The 21,509-nt window shown below is 49.5% G+C and overlaps 1 protein-coding gene across 3 annotated transcripts in view; it reads right to left on the bottom strand.

The window, feature by feature from the left end:
* Positions 1-20,880, bottom strand: part of POU3F3 (POU class 3 homeobox 3) — a 110,229-nt gene extending 89,349 nt beyond the window's left edge. For 2 of the 3 annotated variants that reach the window (XR_008319270.1, XR_008319271.1), the window contains exon 1: positions 16,900-20,880. Coding sequence is in view for 1 of the 3 variants with exons in the window: in XM_053308523.1 (XP_053164498.1) it covers positions 18,213-19,562 (1,350 nt within the window). In the remaining 2 variants the exon portion in view is untranslated. Of the gene's footprint in view, positions 1-16,548 lie in introns of those variants that run through there. The other variant, XM_053308523.1, reaches the window with a different exon arrangement.
* Positions 20,881-21,509: the final 629 nt, after the last annotated feature.

The raw sequence follows: 21,509 nt of genomic DNA, 5'->3' as shown, positions 1-21,509 counted from the left end.
GGGGGGGGAAGGAGCCGTCTAGCTCTGACGAGGGAAGCTTGGGGAGAGAGGAGCCGCGTCCCACCCGGATCCCGCGGAGCCTCCGCTATGGCAAAGTGTGGCGGGACGGGAAGGTCTTCACTGGAACTCAGGTGGTCAGCCAAGCGATGGGTTCCGGGCGGAGGTTTGTCTCCCGGGAAATGGAAAGGCGAAAGAGCGGGGGAGGGAGGGGCGGGGGAGTTATGCGCTCCAGTCTCCACGTGTGTGGCTGGGCATCCTCATCACCTCGCCTCTCTCCTGCGTCTAGGCACGCACCTTGCGCCCAAATCCGCTTAGGTCCAGGTCAGGCCGAGAGGTGCCGCAGCTGCCGTGTTGTGGTGGCGGTTTCTCGTTTCCAGTGGAGACTCTGCCCCTGTCTCCCGGCTGTTTGGATTGCTTGGACCTTCGTAGCAACACCAAGCGCTGGGATGCTAGGAAAGAAGAACCAGGAGCGGTCGCTCCTGTCCGGATCCTGAGACAGCCGCCCTGTGACTCCAAGTCCGCCTAAAATCGAGTCGAGTTCGCCTCAGTGAAGCTTCACAGCCCAAAATCCTTTCTGTGGTGGAGCTCCCCTCCCGTCCTGATTTCCGCAGAACTTACTTCTGCTTGGGGATCGGGATGTAAACCGCCAAGTCAAGCGGGTCGGGGTCAACTTTTCCTCGCCTACTGCCCGATCCTCAGTGCAGTTATGTAAATAATAACACTGACTTACAAGCCAAACTGGCTCAGGATTGCAGCCTTTCTCGAGGTGTGTGTGTGTGTGTGTGTGTGTGTGTGTGTCTGTCTGTCTCTAAGTGTGATTGGTAGCAATACCGGACGTCTAGACCTGGTCAAGAGGTAGTGCTTGCCACTCCGATCCTGAACACCCCGACTCGAAGGAAGACGGCATTCCCCGGACTGAGGCAGAACTTGCCCTAGAAGCAGCCTGGGGAAACTTCCTTTGGGTCGCTGCCCGCCTCCGCCTGCCTGCCCTCCTGCCTGACCCTTGTGCATCCAGAAGGCGTTGAAGTCCCCGGGCGTCTCTCTGGATACGAGACTCGAAGACGTGACCCGGGGCTGGCTGAATAACAGCTTCTTGCCGAACCGCAAGAAGTTTGGGAACGACTTGGAAAAGCTAGGCTTGGGACGGGAAGGGGGCTGGTTGGAGGTGTGCCTCTCAGGGCCAGGCGATCAGCCAAGGAGGCATCACTGAATGGACACTTTAGAGAAGGAGGAAGGAAAGGTTAGATAGATAGATAGATAGATAGATAGATAGATAGATAGGATCAACATTATCTATCTATCTATCTATCTATCTATCTATCTATCTATCTATCTATCTATCTGGAACATTGTAACTCCAGTGAAGTAGCCTTGAAAGTCTCCTTTGCGTTCGGCATCTCCAGGTATTGACACTCTCTCTCTCTCTCTCTCTCTCTCTCTCTCGGACAACGGCGTAACCTAACGTGCTTCTGGCGGTCTCTGAATGACTGGGGTGAGTGCAGCAGTCCTGCTCCAGCCGAGTCAGATCAGCGATCCTCAAAGCAAGCAGCCGCAAGATCAACGGGGGTTGAGATCACCTTTGCCTCTTTGGCCCCTGAGCGCTTTACAGGCGTTCTCATTTTGTACAAACCTCAGCAAGACTAGGGGGACCCTTTAGTCAATTCTTCAGCAAGGCTGTGATGGAACTGGATGGCCTAAAATGCAGAGAAAGCCTTAGCCGGAGGGAGGGACGGGGAGAGGAGTGGAGAGCATGAGAGAAGCGGAGATCGGGAAACGGTGGGCAAGTTTGCAGAGTTTGGTTCCTATCTCACCTGAAGTATCCCACCCACCGACCCACCCGCATCAGCTGGGCGCCTGACTTTAAGGGGGACTCTGAAACATGCCTCTGTGTAAAGGAGAAAATCAATAAACAGCAGCAGCAACAAAAGAAGGCACTAGAGACTGATCACTGGCTGCTTGTCAGGGTGATCACTTCCACTCTGGACTCAAAAGACTCTCTCGATGAGCGTTAAGGCCAAACCTTTCTTGTCCCTGTAGAACACAGAATAGACTGAGAGCAGGGAACAGAATTTCGTGAAGAGAAATGTGAGAGAACAGCGCTTCTGATGTGAGTGGGTTATACTGTTTTCATATCTATTGATCCATCCATCCATCTAATACACCAACATCATCTCTCTCTCACACACACACGCAGGCACACCTTCAAACTGTAAAAGGTATCTCTCTGTCCCACTGACCCTCCCCTTGGTAACACGGTCTCTTAAGCACATTATTTGGAAGTGAGACTCTGCAGTCCGTGACACGGGCTTCCAAGTAATGGGTTTAAGACGCAAAGGACCGCAATCTAACGCAGGGGCCTTAAAATCAAGCCACTTCCGAAATACAGCACTATACCAAATATCAACATATCTAGCTATTAACCGTGTTGGGGGGATTAGCTATTAAGCCTTGTATTGTCTTGTTGGCTTGAATCCTTCCAGATATGTTCACCTTCCAAAGCAGCCTAGGAAGGAACACAACTAGCTGGCACCCATCACAGATTAGAGAGGCTGGTTGTACAATTGCATGACAACGCGTTCCTGTAGGAAGACATCTAGATTGCCTAGAACATTTGGGACAGAATTCTCTCCGCACTCCCCCAAGAAGATCCATTTCATCGAGGTGTTTAGATGGTGTAGCTGGTCCTTATAAAACTAGAATCTACCCGCCCCCGGTTCTGCTTTGGAGAGACTTCAAAGGAGGAGGCCAAGAATCAAACAAGCGTTTCTGTTTCTTGAGTAACCGGTCCCTTCCCGCTCCGTTCCGACCAAACTTATTAGGTTCCCCCCGCCCCCACCCTCCTTCCACACATACTTGGAAAATGTTTTGATACTGGAAAACTATGTAACCAGAGATATTTATTCATTCATTCATTCATTCATTCATTTAAACACCTCGCAAAAATAAATCTTCCCTTTCGGAGAAGAAGGGAGAGAAAGCAAGAGACTGGTCCAGGTCAAAAAGGTCTTTTACGAAACGTAACGTTTTGTAGTATCTGATATGGACGGAGTCCAGTGGCACTTTGGAACCAACTCATTCCAAACGCTTTGTGGGTGGCCAGAGAACCAGCCACAAGATTTGGAGGGGGGCACGAGGAGAGAAGAGAGAGTAAGGGGGGTGCATGTCAGAAAGGAATGGTATGGTCCATTTGGAGCAGGAAACTTGACCTGGGAGTGGGCCCATCCTTTGCATCCGTCAATTGGAATAAGTTCCATTGGGTTAAATAGACTGACTCCCTAGCAAGGGTGCATTGCACTGCTTTAAGGGCCTCCAAACACTGTTAGGAGATGCTGTTTTGGGTTGCAGTCTAAACTCCAGACCCGTTACAAGGCAACACCATTTTGCCACCGGTGACAATGGTAGCATGGTGGCCCCCTCGCAAGAGAAGCTACATCTTACAGAGCAGTACTCTCTCTCCCCACCCACCCCCACCCCCAATTCAATTCCAAACACAAACACACGAAGAAGCCGCGTGGCACAGCGCGGAGAGTGAGTCTTATTGGAGCCAACCTTGGGAAATGGCACTTCCATTTGAGGGGGGCGGCATGCTCTTTTCCCAGCGCTGGGTAAGGGACATTGCTTCAGAAGAGGCCTCGTCTTCAAGACCCTCTTTGCGGTGGGTGTGCTTGAGGAGACCTGAGCCCTAGTTACACCTCATGTTCAATACTCAGAGGAGTGCACAGTGTGCGCAGGTACAGATCTGAACAGCGGTAGTTACTCAGAAGTTGTGTTGAAGGCAGGTATACCGCATTCCACTTCTTATTTGTACCCTGGATTTGAGGGGGCCTGTGCCCAGGTCCACTTTTTAAATGAAGGCAGGTATGAAACATATACCTGTACTGACAGCTGCTTGGGGTGAATGCATAAACGGCCTTCTAGACGTTTGCGGCTTTCTGTTCGAGAGGAAGAGACCCGCGGCGTTTCTTGGGCTGAGCAAGTGTACATGAGTGCAGCCTGCTTTAAATAAAATCAAATTTGTTCATTTTTTTAAAAAAAATAATCTTTCGTTTTTATTCGACCGGGGGGCGGGGGTGGGGGAGGGGGCATTTCATTTGCATGATTGTTCAGACCAATAAGCATTTCATCAGAGACCCAAAGATTCGGGAAGATGGAATTGCCACTCATCATTCAAACAACAATAACAGCAACAAAACGGAAGCGACCAGGATGAAGGCAGGACGACGATTCTGCGGCCACACCTAAGGACAAAGGGGAGAGCAGCAGCCAGGGCCGCCCCCTCCCTCTGGCCGACCCGTCTTTCAACATCGCCCCTGCTAGGTATAAGAGCGAGCTCGTCCATCTCCCACTGCAACCAAAGGCAATCCTCTCGCCGCCGGCTTGGATGGAACTGGAGGGCTCTGTTCTCACAGGAGTTCAGTGGCTCACACCAACAGCAAGCCGAGAGGGCCCAAATGGGACATGGGGAGGTGTGGGGGTGGTTTTCATTTCTTGAGGGGAAAGGGGTGGACCTTTCTTGAGGAAAGCAACCATAGTTGAGGCTGCCTGTCCCTTTTGCCCATTGGAGTCTGGGCAGCGTATTCCGCTGGCTTTGAGGCGAAGTGTTGCAGAGTGGCATGGAAGCTTTCTCAGGGGAACAGTCCGGACAGAGACCTCCCCCCCTCCTCTAGGATTTTAGGCCAAATGTTGGGAGTCCTCTTTCAGCGAGATACGCGATGGCTTACAGGAGATCTACTGATGGGGCAGAACAAGAACAGTTTCTTTCGATTCTGTAGAGCTGCCAGCCAGGAAGGCGCAGCCCCTCTAGCTTTGCCTGTGGCAAGAAATGCTGGCGGAGTGCTCAAGAACTCTTGTCCTCCATGGGTTCCCTCTTCACACACTTGACGGAAATCCCCCTTTCATACTTGCAATCCAGACAGACAAAGACTGGCTGAGAGGAGATGCCATTTCTGCACTGTTTCAACGCATCCCGTCTTCTGGGTGGAGTGAGGATTCCAGTCCACAGTGCAGACAACCGGTGGGAAGTGCTAGTTACTTCGTATCACTTCCTCAGAAGCAAAACAACGCCTGTGTAGGCGCCTGTCCGACAGGACTTGTGATCAAGAGGCTTTTCCTCTGCTGGTGCCAGCGATCACATCCCCTCCCTCCCCTCCCCAGCGTTTCACTTCTAGGTTGTCTTTTTCTGGGTCTTCTGTCCTGTCTCCCACTGGAGCACCCCAGAATCTTCTCTTCCAAAGGTCGCTAAGGCTTAGGGCAAGCAGCAAGGCAGAGAAACCAGCTTCTACTCCGTCCACAGATGGCTTTAGTGGAGGACTGGGGGCCGTTTAATAAGATGGATCTTTCCAGAAGACCAAGCGGGTTGCCTTGGAAGAAAACCACTCGTGCTGACAGATCCCAGTCAGTGCAAAGAGCCAACCTCGCAAGGCTGGACTCTGGCCTGGAACCATTGCAAAAACAGAGGAGCCCACACAGGTCTTGGCGGGATGTGCTCCAGAGAGAGAGGCCTCTTCTGCCGTCCTTCTTACATAGTGCCAGAAACTTTGCTGGGGGAATCCTTTTGCCTGGAAGAATCGCAGGGTAGGGCAAGTGCAGAAAGCGAGCGAGCGTGAAAGCTGAGCATCTCTAAACCTGACTTAAGCGCCATGGAGGGAGGAGGAGGGAAAGTCCCATTGGATTGACTTGGGGGGGACGACTTCCTGCCAGGTCAAATAGTAGGGGGGTGGGGTGGGCGATGTCCCGAGCCAACCCACCCTTGCAGGCCGTATTTACTCAGAAGTCTCTCTGAGTGTAATAGGACTTATTCACAGATACGTGAGCAAAGAACTGCAGTCCTCCTTGAGTTCGATAGGTTCAGTGTCTACCTATATGGAGGGTCATCATATAACCCAGGCGCTGATGGCTCCCCTCTCCACAGCTGCTTCCCATAGCTTTCGTCTCCAAGGCGGCTGCTTGTCTGCCTGGTGACCTCTTTCCACCGAACTGGCTGAAGAAGAAAGCCGAGGGGGTGGGGGGTGTCTGTCCAGTGGGGCAGATCCCCCCTAAGCACTTGAGAAGTGGTCCCTCTTACGTCACTGAACTCCCCCCCAAACATATTTTCGTCCTCTCCAAATCTGCCTTTCCTCTCTCCCCCAAAACAAAAAATAAGTGAGGAATTGCTCCTCAAGCTTTCCCCGTCTGCGCCCTTTTGGAGAGAGGGCTCTCTAGGTTTTCCGAGACAGCAAGACAGGCAAAGGCAGATCTCTTCCGGCCAACACACACCTTCAACTACTCCGCTTCCCCACTTTGGCCGATTGGGAAGACCATTTAGATTTAGAGATTTATAAAAGCCCCTAGAAAAGTGATTCTGTTTCAGAAATCTAACATGTGAAACACAGTTTGCGGGGCCAAAAATGCCCTCCCCCCTTTTTCTGGTACCGCCACTGAACAGCCCCCTCGATCCGTTTCCCAGTCGCTTTGGAAAATGGGAGGTGGGGAGAGAATAGACATCCAAGGCAAGGTCCTGCGGTTTACCAAGCCGGGACCAGACTCTGAGCTGCCATGTGCCCTCCAAAAAGTAGCCGCAGACCACGAATGACAAAATACCCCAGCCCTAGCTCTGGAGAGAAGCTCTTTCCCTAGAACCTTGGTGTAGCAAAGCTGAAGGGGGCCTGGCTGGGACAAGAAGTCAAGAGGGGCCCCTGGGCTCCCTGCTTTATCCATGACCTCCCCATCTTTGCTGCAGAAGAACTATATGGACAGGGTGAAAAACAGAACATTCTCAGCGTGGCCTTCTTCCGGCTATGCTAATATATCTATGCTTGGCATGGCGGGAGTGGAGAGCAAAGAGCGGGCTGTTTCCCAACCACTGCCCCCCGCCCCCAGGGCCATTTGTCCCCCCCCCCTTCAATTATATCTACACTCCCCTGCCTAGAAGGAGTTGTTCACCCAAAGCCTCGTCGCCTGGCTCTGAAGTCACGCGTAACTTCCATCACAAAGCCTCAAATGTTAAGCCTGGCGACGAAAGAAATTACTGGTTTCCTATGGGGGCTGCAATCGCGGTCTGCAGGCAGTTCTATGATTTTAATGTCTACGTAGGAGGACCTCAACCTTCAAGTCTTTCACACCACTCCGCGGCTTTCTTCCCAACGGCTTGAACAAACAGGTGGTAACTCTCTACAGAACGAGTTCCACTTCCTCCGAAGTGTACATCCCACAGTACATCTCTTCGTCTTTCAGGGCCACACAGGATTTGATGCGTGTCACGCGTGTGCGTCTGCTGCAGTTCTGGCCCTCTGGGATTTGTCCCCCTCCCCTGGACGCCGTTGGCGTCCGAAGATGAACACGCCTGCTACAAAACTTTGCGAGATGCTCCTGTCTGACGTGGTCAAATTGGAGGTTTAGGCTGGAGCTTGGAACCGGCTAGGATAGGCACACCACCTTGGCGAGCTGGAGTCCACAATGTTCAGCTGCCTGGGGAACATTTCCGGGGAAGATGAGAAGCTGGAGGCTCAATATTTTGCTGCAATGTGGAAGAACGAAGCGAGAAACTTGAGTCAAAGTTAAACTGTGCACGTGTCCAGGGATTCCGCTCCCGAGGTTTTAACCTGATCCATTTGTCTGTTGAAAACAACACACACACACGAGCCACACTTGGGTCCTACAGTTTCTGGTGGCCTACATAGAATAGGATGCTTTGGACCATTCAAACCATTAGAGAGATATCCCTTAGCTCCCAAATATACAGCCCAAAATGAGTTCTCAACTTTCTTTTTTAAAAAATGAGAAGGAAAGAGAGTGGAGAAGCCAATATTACATTTCATGTGTGCCTATCTCATATGGCAACCGCTGATAACCAGGCCCTTTGCCTCCGTTTCCCCCTCCTTCCTCTGTACTGTTGTTTCCCCCTGGGGTCAATATCTAAATTGTAAGCCTCTCGGAGCTAGGACTGGTCCTCGTTCTTTCTACAGCACCAAGCTTGTGGATGGCCTTATATCGGTCATGAATAATAAAAATATTAGACAAATAGCTGTCTTCCAAACTATTTCGCTAACGGCCAATCCTGTGCATGTTTACTCAGAGCAAGTCCCTTGGATTTCATTGGGGGCTCACTCTCCCAAGTGCACATAGGGTTGCAGCCTTAATTACAATTATGATAATGCTGAAAATGATGGATATATTTATTATTTCTTTCTCCTTTCCAAGTACCAGTGCTATTTAAGCTCTTCTCCCTCTCTCCGCCTTCTTCTTCGCTGTTTCCAGTTCTACGCGTGCTTCATTTCATAGGCGCGAGACTTAACCCTATGGATTAAATGTAAAGATTTAAGAAAAGCCTGGTGCATGCCTGTCTTCCTTCCTATCTCTGCCGCCCCCACCCACACCAGAATATATCGCTTGAGTGGCAAAAGGATAGATGTGGAGCTAAGAAGAGCAAGTAGGCAGAGGCACAAGCGAGTGCGTGTTTGTGGGTACAAGCAGGAAACTCAACAGACCTGTCTGAAATCCTGGACTCAAATAACTGTTCGCTATGGAGCATCCTGGCTCTACGTGGTTACTCAGAAGTAGGTTCTACTCAGCTCAGTGGACCCCAGGCAAGAATAGGTAGAATTTCAGCTTTTAAAACGTCCCAAATCAGTCCCTGGGCTGCCTCTTTGAAGGACTCCCGAAGGGACGTGTGTCCCACCCCCGCCCCTCACCTCAGTACAATTCTCCCTCTCCCCTATTCATACAAAGATTTAATTTCTCCCTGCCTTTCTGGGAACATTCCCCGCTGGTTTGGGAACCAATCATAAAGGGCCACCAGTTCTCACTGCTTTTACCCTTTCTCCATTTCCCGAACACCTGTCACTTACAGAGGGAAAGGTTTCAAAGTATAATTTACTAAGAACACCAAACAAAACGAAAACTTGTCCTAAACACTGTAGGGAATGTATGCTGTTGAATTCAGTGGCACTTCCTTCCGCTGCGTTGGAAATCGCGGGTGCAGGGAATGGATTCCAGACCCCTAAAATCTACGGGGAGTGTTGCCATTGGTTCTAATCGGATCTAGATTATATCCCCCAGCGGGGCACAATCCACCGGGAAAGTTTCCTGCGCAACTTTCACTGAAATGCACAATGGCACAGGTTCGGTTCATTTCAGGGAGGCTTGCGCAGGAGAGCTTCCCAGTGCGTTGTGTCCCCTTGTCTCAGGATCTCCTGGCACGATGTTGGCTTGGGTCCCTACGATTCTCACAGAGGAAAGAAACGCTTTGAACTTGAAAAGCACAAACAAATAACTGGAACCTGTCCTTATCGCCGGAACTGGTCTAGAGCGAAAGCCACTGGGCCCGATGCGAGCCCCTCCGCCCCTGCCCTGCCCCCTCCCACACACCTCGTTGCCTTTCATACTCCCGCTGGAGTCGAGGCGTGGAGCTCCTGAGCAAACACGGAGGAAGGAGGAGGCCTGTGGACCCGCGGGCAGCGGCCGCAGCAGTCGCCACCACTTCCCAGACGAATCACAAAAAAGCTACTGTAGACAGAGAACGTGCTCGCAGCCCAAGTTGTTTGCCTGTCGGTTTGGGGCACGTAAATATAGCAGCTCTGCGGTCCCGCACCCGGCTGGCTTCCCTGTTGAATTCTCCCATTGCCATCGCAAAGGTGAGTCCTAGGCACGGGTTACAGCGACAGCTCCGGTCGCTTTTCGAAAATAGTTCTGCTCTGGGTAGCCCTCACCCAAACCTTGCACCTGGTTTAAGAGTGGGCGAGAAGAAACGCTCTGCTGGCTTCAGGCCGTTTCTTCGTAGAGCCCCCCCCCCTTCCCCTCCTCCTTCTCCAGAGAAACGAATGCTGAGGATGAACTTTGGCTGGACCTTCAACACACTGCGCACCCATACACACACACCGGACAGCCGTGGGAGCCCCGGACTACAGAGGAGGAGCAGACTGCCTAAGGTGGACGGCAAGACGAAATCCCGCAGCGCGAATCTGCGGCTTCGCTTCAAGCTCTGTATCGATGGGTTGGTTTCCAAATTCGTCATTGTTGGGTTGTTGGCTAAAAGGACCCTTTAAAAGGATCCATCCGAGTCAATAAATCAGATATTGGAGGTGAAGCCAGGGCTTGTGGCATCACTCGTGCAAACTCCGTGGCCTTGCGCTGATACACATTCAGACAACCTTCCCCCCGTGTGTGTATACACGCAAAAGGAAAAGGTTGTCTGAATGTGCATCAGTGCAATGACAGGGCCACCTCCATGTACGTACACACAGGCACGCACTCCACCCGTCACATACATGAGGCGGTGTCCTGTGTTTCCTGCATTTAGGAACCATCCCACTGTGGTCGAAAGCTGCAACCCTGCTCACGGTCTGGCTGCTTCCTTTCCACGGCAGGATGCAGGACTGGGTGCAGGATAGCGGCCCAAATCTAATAATTGTATTTAATGCTATAAACACAATCAGCTCATTCTGGAGCTGGCTCCAGATTTTAGCTGTTTTATATATCCAAAGATGGATATATCTCCAGCGAAGGAGCAGTTTCGGAAAACGTGGACTTTCTGGTTCAGAGTCCCAACCTACTAGGGGAGTAAGAAGGCGGAAAATTTTGTTTGCGCTTGCACTGGAAACGCTTGAAAGAAGGCTCCCCCCGCCCTTAGATAAGTGGGGCTTTCTCTCAAGCAATGCACTTTGATTAAAACCTTTGCGTTAGAGCTCCTGTGGAATTCCTTAAAACTCTAGGTCTTGGTTGTGACTCCACGATTTCTCCTACTTAGTCATGATTTCACTATCGCAAAGGGGGGCAAAATGACTGAATTTCCTGGACCTTACATTTCCTACCCCCGCCTTCTCTTATCAGGATCCCTGTCCCACCAGCAAACTTCAGCACAGAGAGAGATAGGAGCAAACGTTCCTGGATCAATCCCCTTTGGAGAACAACAGAAAATACATTCCTGGAATCCATCAACTTTCCTCCTACTTTATGACGGCCCTGTGCCAGAAGCAGGTTTATCTTGCGGTGTATTGGTGATTGTCTTTGGCTTTGAAGGTGTATTTGCCAAAGAACCCTGAAGTAAACTAAGCTTCCCTTTATAAAATAAAAGGAAACCAGGGACAGGTTACATGCCTCTGGAAATTTTCAAAGGCCCGATCTATATCATTCTTTGCAAAGGGGGTGGCTCTAGTTTACATTGATTGCCCCTGTAAAGTTGCAGAAAAGTTGAAAGTTGAAAAATAAATCTAGAGCTTTTAGAGAAAGTACGAATACTCATATGAATGGAAAAGGGAAATGATGGTATTGCAATGCGCATTGTTTTAAAAAAAACCTGAATCAAGACATTACAAGGACTTATTGAAACAAGCAAGTATTCAATGATACAAAACAAAATCTCTAAACTCTCGGGAAATCCCAATTTCTGCATATTTGTGGCTATTGCGAACTCTTTTCAGTTAAGGACTGCCTTATAGGATTCCCTAGATCACCTGCTACTTATTTCCTGGGTTCACAAATAGTATACTGACTTCTGATATCAGAGAGTAAAACACCGAGACACTGAGAAAAGGGATTCTGAAGACTTGCCCCCCACCCCAAGTTAAAGTCCCAGTTTATTTCAACCAGGAGAATCCACTCCCTTTCAACAAAGCAGTTTGCAACTCTTCTGGAAAAGCCTTTAAAAAAACAACCAAACAAACATCTCTCTCTCTCTCTCTCTCTCTCTCTCTCTCTCTCTCTCTCACACACACACACACACACACACACACAGGCTTTTTAGGAGGATAATTTAACAAAAACATCCAATTCAAAGCCATTCTGATCTGTAATTAAATGGAGGAGCCAGCCTGTATTCTCCGATGGCTTTTACAGAAGTTGCAGTGATCCAAAGTCAGGTTGCTGTGTCAGAGTGGCTCTTTTATTAATGAGAATACAAAAAAAAAACCCCACCACAAAAAACACCCTTGCATATTCTTAGCCCGGCTTCAATTTGGTTGCTAGGCAACCCGTGTATGGTAATTCATCCGCGAAATTTAAATCTTTGAGAAAGGATCCTACGTTTGGGTGAATGGCCGCCACGAGGAAAGGAGCTTGTGGGTTAAGCAGCAGCTGCCACTTCTGGCCGGCCAGAAAGCAGCAGGGACGACAAATCACCTCCCACCCCACCTCGGTTCTCTCGACCCCTTTCAGGACCTTCTCTCACTGCCCACCAGCAGCTTGTGAGACGGAACTTCCTTTCTTCCCACCCCTGTAGGAGCAGCAGCAGCAGCCAGGCGCCCAGTCTAAGTCCAGGCTGCATCCCGAGCATCTCTTGGCCTCCATCCCTCGTCGCACGCAGTTCCCAGTCCCACCCCCTTCCTTGCTCAGCGTGCGCCAAGGTCCACCTAGCCACACAGGGCTCAGCCTGCTGATGGTTTTTTCTCTCCCACTCCTCACTCCTATTTCTCTTCTGGGATATTTTCACCGTGTGTGTGTGTGTGTGTGTGTGCGTGGCCTAAAGGGTCTTTATATTATTTTTGAAAAAGAAGTTAGTGCTTGGCCCTGTGACCGCGCTGAACTCTAATCTCAAGGCAGAGCGTGAGAACTGGCACAGAAAATGGTAGAGTGAAGGGATGCAAGCTGGGAGACAAGTTCAAGACCCTGGACTCCGGATTAAAGAATCCAAAGTAAGTACCACCCAGGCGACAAGCACTAAAAGCTCTTTCGCCACCTATAACCTGGCACCGAGAGAGTGAAAATACCTGACCTTTCACTACACTTTGACCTGCCCTATTGGGAGTACAAAAGGGTGGTTCAAGTATATTAACGGACAACCAGTGCCATTTAAGTGATTTCGAGTAACAGAACCCCCGTCCCCCAACAATGAACAATAACCATCTATCACCACCACCACCCCTAGCTTCAGTCTGCCAGAAACATCTTGAGAAAGACAGGAGTATTTAGATTTTAATTTCAACATGATAAAATTCATCCTAAATGCTCAGCCTCAACTGGTACATGGATCGGGTTTAAAACAACCCTTACAGTCGGCACCTTAGCATATTTACTAGAAAGAAAATCCCATAGCGTTCAAAGGAATTGACTCCCTTGTAAGAATGCCTGGGATTAATGATTCCAGAAAAAAAAAAAAGACTAATACTTCGACCCTTCATTCCTTCCTTCCCTTCCCAGGATAACAAAGAGACCAGGCTGAAGATTAAGGGAAGCCGCTACACCCATTCGGATTCCCATTGGCCTCAAGCCCTGGGCTGGATATAGAACTAGGCACCATGACGTCACTGGCATGCCCATCAGGTAGGGGCGAAGGCAAGTGGCCGGCGGTAAGGGCTGTACCTGGTCCCTCAAGGAGCAAAGTCCCGCAGCCCCTACCTGCGGTTAGACTCCTGTTGCTTGCCACTGGGAAGTGCAGCGACCTTTGGGGATCTGTCTCCCTCAAACTTCCGCAGAGGGATGTGCAACCCACACCTATTAGGAATCAATGGAGTTTGGCCATGGGTGGACTTTAAGGGAGCTGTGGACTGTGTGTCATTGGAAGCCCCCCCCCTCTCTCACACACACACACACCTCTCTCTCTCTCTCTCTCTCTCTCTCTCTCTCTCTCCCCCCCCCCCTCCCATCCTGCATTCGTTAATCTGGCAGGCGAGAAGAAGGTAGTTGATGTCACTCTGGGTCAAGCTTTCAGAAGGCGGCTAGCTGAAGACTGCCTGTCAGTCACCCTCACTTCTTCCTGAAGCTGGGACACCAACAGCACCAAGATCATCCTCGTGTTAACGGAAACTTGCACCCATGATTTAAGCATTTCCAAAGGCAAAGGCAAATATTTGTACACCTCTCCTTCTCAGCCGCCCCCTCCCCTTTCGGTGTCTTTCAGCCTTCCATTTTGCCACTGTAGACCAATTTCCTTGAAAGAGCCAAAGGCTAGGACTTCTGAAATCTGGTCCATATCCTAAATAATTAATTCAAAGCCTGCAGCCAGGGCCAAGACTTGTTGCATCCATTTGAGCGTTTGATTAATCACCCCGGCTGGAACTCTATGCAAACTCAACTACACGCGGCCGAAGAGCTCCGGCTTTATCTCTAAAAGCTGCCGGGCACAGATTTCCGCTCTTTATATGCAGATATACCTGCGTCTTAAAAGGTAGAGATATCTATGTATATATATCTATACGGATATAGAAGTGTCATTGTGTCTTTAGCTTGAAGATGTTGATTATTTATTACAAAAATAAACGAATAAATACAACAATATATTGTTGCTTTCGACAGGATAAATATTTTACAAATATATAATTTAAAAAAACAAACGTAATTGTTAAAATTATGGAAAATATCACAATTATTGATAAAACTATCAATAGTATATACTGCATTTCATATGGGAACCCATTGCTTTCTAAAGGTTCCATGGAAAATCGTTCATACAAAACAAGTTTCAACCATTGCAATATGCAAACGCCACTCACTACATTGAAGCATAGGCATCTCATTTTAAAAAAAAGGGGGGGGGAGATGAACCGCTGTGATTTAAATGCAAGCTGGAGGTTCTACCTTAAATTCCGAAAAATGAGGTGTCAACAGCAGTGAAGTGACTACTTTAAATACACTTGGAAATTATTTATTGGCTAGAGATTTGGCTGAGATGGTGATGAGAAGTCAACCAGGCAACAGGGGAGGAGGGTGGGTGGCTGGGTGGCTGGATGGGGGACTAGGGAAAGGCTGTTGAAAAGGGAATATAAGATATCACACCTCGGAATTACTCAGACTGTAAAATGCCTCCCCCCCCCCCCTTTTCAGTTAGGAAGGATGACTGAGTTACCAATCACAGAACACTGGTATTATAAGTGAATACAATATTCAGGGTCATTAGATCTGGTGATATAGAACATTATTTTCGTTATTTACATGTTATAACAATATAATCCTTATCTCAAGCCTCTCATTTCTGCTGCCTTAGATTTGTAAACCCTGAAACTCTTGCATACACTCAGAGGATTCGATCTGGAGAAGGTGGGGGGGGTCACCTTGGTGGGATCACCTTTGTGCATCATAACAACACAGAGATGGGCACATTTTGCAAATACTGGCTTCCAAAAGTGACTGACCCAAAAACGAACCGCAAAGGTTGCCTCTTAATAGCTTACTATTAGCCCTTTGTTGTCATCCAAACCCAGCAATCAAACAACCACTAAGACAGACTCTTTTTTCCCTGAGAAATCCTTCCCACTCCCACCTCCTTCGTTTAGTGTGAAAAATAGGATTCCATCTCACGTGCTAATAGTATCTACCACATAAAAGCAGCCAACTTCATGGACTCCATATTGGGTAACCTATTTTCTTATTTCCCTTGCATGCAATGAGATGGATAGAGTCTCTCCCCCGCCCCCCCCCCTTTCTAGTTAAAGAAAAACAGGTTACAAAAATTGTGACTCCGGGCCCGGAACATCTAAAATAAATGAAATTCTTTACTAATCTTCCCCCTTACCCCGCCCCCCGTCCCAGTTTGGGGGGGATCAACACGATTGCACTAGGATCTGAACGGAAAACCAATCAACACGATTGCACTAGGATCTGAACGGAAAACAATCTATTTGTTGGACGCAACTATCTGGTTGGCCTTGACTGATTTAAAACTAACAGAGACCTACTGGGAAGGAATTAATGCTGCTTCCTAGATCTAAACGACTATCACAACACCGCATCGAGTAAAAGAAAAGGAGATAACAGTCTATTGAAATCTTATACGAATCATCAGAATCTTCTGTCTTTCCTTAGGGACGTGTGTAACTAGGTATCTGGGTACCACAACATGGAGAATGTGGGCTTAACGTCCCCTGACCCTTCTTTTTCTATATCTTTTCCATGACTGTAACAATAACACAGTTGTGGTAGCCTACTTTTAGTGCATCTACTGACATCCTTAATATAATCAACATTCACAATTGTTATAAAAAGATATGGCTAATGTAGAAAAGAGAGAGAAAACTCTCTTAATACGTGCACCCAACTCACATCCTGCACATATCTAAAAGAACAACTGTAAACTATCAGAACCCTAGCTAAAACTCTGAGCACTTTTTTCTCTTTGTGTATAGACATATATATTTAGAAGTATCATTTATTAAATTATAAAGATAAATAAAAATTACACACAGATAAAATGTATCAAAATAATATACAGTCTTTATAACGATATCCTATGCATTGTATTTTGGAAAGAGTGAAAAAAAGAAGACACCAAACTGTTGAAATGATGACCGCTCACCTGGTACAAGATATCTACTAGGTAAAAGTTGTATCTTAAATAAGGAGTAAAACAATGGCCTTCTGTACTAAGGTCTTGTTTGATCATTCCATTAAACACCTTCAATACATTGATCCAAACATGCTGCGAAACTATATATGGATTTTTAAGGAGTGGACCGACTTCTAAAAGGCTAATCTGACCAGTAGTAGTGGAGAGGGCATTCTCCCCCCGCCCCCGAAAAATACCATAAATAGGTTATGGAAACCAGGTTGGCTCTATCTTTGATTCTATCATATACAAGGGGTTCAGTATTTTCTTAAGAAAACTTACTCGACACAATTTTTGTATGCATCAGACAAAGACTATTTCATTCTAACAAATTTATTTTCTCAATCAGCTCTTACGGAATCACTACTCAAATTAAATTACAATCAAATTATCACATCAAAAGATACCCTTATTACCTAATAGCTGTCCGTATTTTTTTTCCATTTCATTTTTTAAATTTGTGCTCGTCTGAAAAAAACACGTAATACAAGATCTGGGGAAAAATAAATTACCGTTTTGCAGCAGTTCATAGGTATTCTGAATAAAATATTAAAAGAAGTCATTTAATGAAAATATAAAGCAAATTTTTTTAGATCAACAACGGATCTAAACATTTCTCTATTGCCGTCTTTTTTTTTTTTTTGAAAAGTCTGTTTATTAAAACCTACCAAAAACACTGCGAGGAAATGGCAGTGTTATATAATCACATCCACAGCACCCATTCAATCAAGTTGGCAACGGATTTAGGAGAGAAGTTCAGATAAGTGCAGCTGCAGATGCCCAGTCCTTTTAAAATCCCTTTATCTGAATTAGTCCAGAAATAAAAAATAAAAAATATTAATAAAAAAAATATTAGCCGTGAACTTTTTTTAATTAATCTTCCAGGATGATTGGCAGCCATCAGGAACATAACTTTGACAACCCTGAATTATTCCCTTTATGTCGCTGTTAGCCTTAATTCATGCAAAATCCTTCTACAGAGCTCCGACTTTAAGGACCAACAACCTCGCCCTGCATTTTTTTCTGTGGGGTAGCAGTCCCTCCCTCCACCCCCCTTTCTTTTCAGGGTCAGTCTTTCTTCTTTTCTTTTTTCCTCCTCCTCGCTCTCTTTCTCTCTCTTTTTCTTGATATATATAATATATATTTGCTTTCCTACCCGATCTGCTTGCTTTTAGTGCTGCGTGCATTTCCCTCCCTTTCTCTCCTACCTAGAGGAAGCGACCCTCTCCATTCCTGCAGAGTAATGTTTCTTCTTTCAAAGTGGACTCCTGCCTTGCACCAAATTAATGCAGTTTGGCCAAGAAAAACTAAGTTCTAGAGCGCAGCAAGCACCTCCTAGGGATGCTGCTCCTGCTTCCTTCCTTTATCCAGACTAATTTTATTTTAAAATGTGAGTATGTGTGAGTGAGAAAGAGAGAAAGAAAGATAGAAAAGTTTCCATGAATCGCAGATCGTTTTTAAAAGGTTTGTGTGGGGGGGGGAGGGGGGCTGCGGCTGCGGGTGTGTGTGTGTGTGTGTGAGGCAAGGGAATGATGATGGAAGGGAGAGAGAGAAGTACAGAAGAGAGTGCTCTTTTATCGCGGCAACAACAGTAAAAACAACAACAGGACATAATTTAGATTATGTTTTGTTATGTTTTTTTTTAAAAAAGGGAACAACATCCGGGTCGGCTGTATTTTGGTTTCTCTTTTCTCACTACAGTAAGGTAGCATTTCTGTCGCTGGGATCGACAACCCCAAGCATTTCAGAGATGGATTTAAAACAAAACCTCCAGACCCAGCCAGCCAGCCTGGGTGCAGACTTGGTGTGGTGTGTTTGTGTTATTGTTTGCGTCTCTGCCTCCCTTCTCCCTCCCCTCCCCCACCCCGCCTCGGCTTCCCCAAACCGCCTCCCTCTCCTGCCTCCCTCTCTGCCTCTCTCTCTCTCTCTTCTTCTCTCCCTTCTTCCTAATCCCTCTCACTGTGTGTCGACGACTGCCTTTTCACTGCACGCTCGTCTGGAGTCCGTGGTGCGGGGGCGGCGTGTCGGAATTCACGTTGCCGACCTGGGAGTAGACATCGTCGGGCGTCTGCTGCTGGATCCCCGGGGGGGTCATCCGTTTCTCTTTCTGCCTCCGATTGCAAAACCAAACCCTGACCACCTCCTTTTCCAGCTGCAGGCTGTCCGCTAGGTTCGTAATCTCCTGGGCGGAGGGCTTGGGGCATTTCAGAAAGTGGCTCTCCAAGGCCCCCTTGACACTCACCTCGATGGAGGTCCGCTTCTTCCTCTTCCTGCCTTGCGCCGCGATCTTGTCGATGCTGGTGGGGCTGCCCGTGGACGAGTCGGCTTCCTCCAGCCACTTGTTTAACAAAGGCTTGAGTTTGCACATGTTCTTGAAGCTGAGCTGCAGAGCCTCGAACCGGCAGATGGTGGTCTGCGAGAAGACGTTGCCGTACAGGGTGCCCAGCGCCAAGCCCACGTCGGCCTGCGTGAAGCCCAGCTTGATCCGCCGCTGCTTGAACTGCTTGGCGAACTGCTCCAGGTCGTCCGAGGTCGGCGTGTCCTCGTCGGAGTGCGGGTCGTGGCTGTTGAGGCCCCCCGCGCCGCCGCCTCCCCCTCCGCCGCCGCCGTGGTGCGGGTGCGGGTGCGGGTGGTGGTGGTGATGGTGGTGGTGGCCCGGGTGGTCGCTCAGCTCTGGCGTGTCTCCCCGCACCAAGCCCGGATGCACGAGGCTCTGGCTGCCGGGCGGCGGGCTCAGCATGCCGTTGACCGTGAAGCCGCCGGGCTGCGAGTAGATGAGCGACTGCTGCTGCTGCTGGCCGGCCATGGAAGGCAGGTGGGCGGCCGTGGTGGCGCCCCAGTGGCCCTGGTGCGGGGGGCCCAGGTGCGGCGGGGGCCGGTGGTGCAACGCTGGGCCCGAGTGCAGGTCGTCCCGCCCGCCGCCTCCCTTCACGTCGGGCTGCTGCTGTTGCTGCTGCTGCTGCTGTTGCTGCTGCTGCTGCGGGCTGCCCGTCATGCCCACCGGGCTGCTGGACCACGGCGAGCCGGCTTCCACGGCGGCGGCGGCGGCGGCAGCGGCAGCGGCTGCGGCGTGGGGCAAGGCTGTCACCCACTGGTGGGCATGGCTCAGCATATGGCCGCCGTTGCTGGCCGCCATGGCGCCCTGCATGAAGTCACTCTGGACCATCTTCACTGAGGAAGGGTCGCCCCGGTAGCCGCCCCCAGACACCGAGGTGACGGCCACGCTGCCCGGCTGCATCCCCCCGCCGGACACCGCGTCCGAGTGCACTATCGAGCCCGCCGACAGGATGCTGTTGCTGGGCAGGTAAGGGTTAGACGCCGCCGTAGCCATCGCCGCTGCCTGCTGCTGCTGCTGCTGCTGCTGGCTCCCCCCCCCTCCACTTCGTACTCCAGCCGCCGCAGCGAAGTCGTGGGTGAGGCGAATCCTCGCCCTGCCTGCCTGCCCGCCGAGCCGGCGGGCCCCAAACCGAGCTCCGCGCGCGCCCTCCTGGGCTCCCGGCTGCTCTCCGAAAAGGGTGCCTCTTCCTCGCCCTCAGCCCGGCTAAGGCAATTCACCTGTTCGGGCTTGCCTCCGCCGCCAAAAATACATCACAAAATAGACAAAGATAGAGAGAGAGGGATGGGAAAAGAGCGGGAACGGTGGGAGCGGGGGAGGTCACCCAAGAAGTCCCCTTTCGGCTTGCCTTCACTCCCTCAGGGGCATATTTCTCCTTCAGAGGTTTTCCTTCTTCTTCTTCTTCTTTTTTAAATTTCCACCCACAGAGAAACTTTCTTCTCCCCCCCCCCTTTTCCTCCTGCAAGGCTTTGTATGTTGTGAATGAGTGCGTGTGGGCTCCTTTCTTTCGCCCCTCACACACATACACGCACACACTGTCTCTCTTCTCTCGTTTTCGCAGGCTCCGCTCGGCTCCTTGATTTCCTTTCCTCCTCTTTCTGTAGCGCACAAGTTTTGTTTATGTCCTAAGAAAACTTCTGGCGATGCTGGTGAAGGCGGCAGTGGAGGAGGAGGAGGAGGCGAAGCTGGGGATGATGCATTGCTCAAAGTTGAGCTCCAGTTGAAGCGCCCGGGTCCCTTGGAAACAAGAGTCCTTTGGCAACCTCCTTGCGAGAGTCTGGAGAAGACATTTTTGTTGCTTTTCTTTTTCTTGTTTTGCCTTTGGGGTCCCAGCTCTTCTTTTCACATGATAAAAGAACACAAGTTTAAAAACACCCCTTTTTTTCTCCAAGAAAAGTTTAAAATTGGCGGAGAGCTCTATAATTAGAAAAGGAAGAGGAGAAAAAAAGAAAGGGGGGAAAAGAGAAAAGAAGATCCAGCTGTTGTCTGAGGGAGGAGGCGGAATTGCCTCGGTGAGAGATGTGTGATTGTGTGCGCGCATATATGGTATCCTTTAGCCACTAACTCCAGTGGGGAAGTTGGCTGCCAAGCTTGCAAAGCGTGCTCTGGTGGTGCTGGAGTACAGCAGCTCAGCTCTGCTCTTCCCTCGCCGCCGCCGCCTCCTCCTCCTCCTCCCCTCCTCCCCCTCCTCTCTTTCTCTTTCTCTCCCTCTGACAGTTCTCTCTCTGTCCCTCCCTCACAGAGCAGGGACTGTCGAATGTTTACCCTCCGCCGAGAGCGCGCGCACCACCACCACACTTTCCCAAATACAAGGAAGTCGAGCGCAAGGGCCCCTGCTGATTGGCTACCCGCTGAGTGATTGGCAGACCCGGAATGACTGGCTCTGGACGAGGCCCCCCTTCCGGCCGTTCCGATTGGTTGCTTTTTAATTTAGGCAAAGTGTCGTGGATGCTGGAAAACTGCCCTACCCCCCATCACCCCTCCTTTGGTTTCTCTATCCCTTCCTCTCTTTCTCTCTCCTCCTCCCTACCCACAACATCTTAACTCTTGGAGCCCAGTGAATAAATCTGAGTTCTCCCAGCACAGAGCTGAGAAGAGGAGGCGGGGACTGAGGGTGGGGGTGGGGGGTGCAAGGAGAGAAAAGGGGAATGGAGGAAAGGCGGGGGTGGGGGGGAGAGACGGAGGAAAACCCACTATCTAATACTGTACTTATTTTACTTGCATGCATATGATTCCTCTCATAGGCGCTTAATCCTCCTTATCTGCAACTAGCCATGGCACACAGGCTGCCTGCATTCATTCAGCCCACACCTAAAATGAAAAGGAGCGCCCTCCTGCTCTCTTTCAAAGTTTTCCTCTTCCATGTGTCTGTTTCTGCATCTGCCTTCTTAGATGCTAAAAATGCTATAACCAGCAGCAACCCGCCAAGTTCTCGGTGTACAA

The sequence above is a fragment of the Hemicordylus capensis genome, chromosome 3 (genome assembly GCF_027244095.1).
Source record: "Hemicordylus capensis ecotype Gifberg chromosome 3, rHemCap1.1.pri, whole genome shotgun sequence".
Taxonomy (NCBI): Eukaryota; Metazoa; Chordata; class Lepidosauria; order Squamata; family Cordylidae; genus Hemicordylus; species Hemicordylus capensis.
The sequence above is the reverse complement of the archived record's forward strand: the minus strand, read 5'-3'. Positions and strand labels throughout refer to the sequence as shown.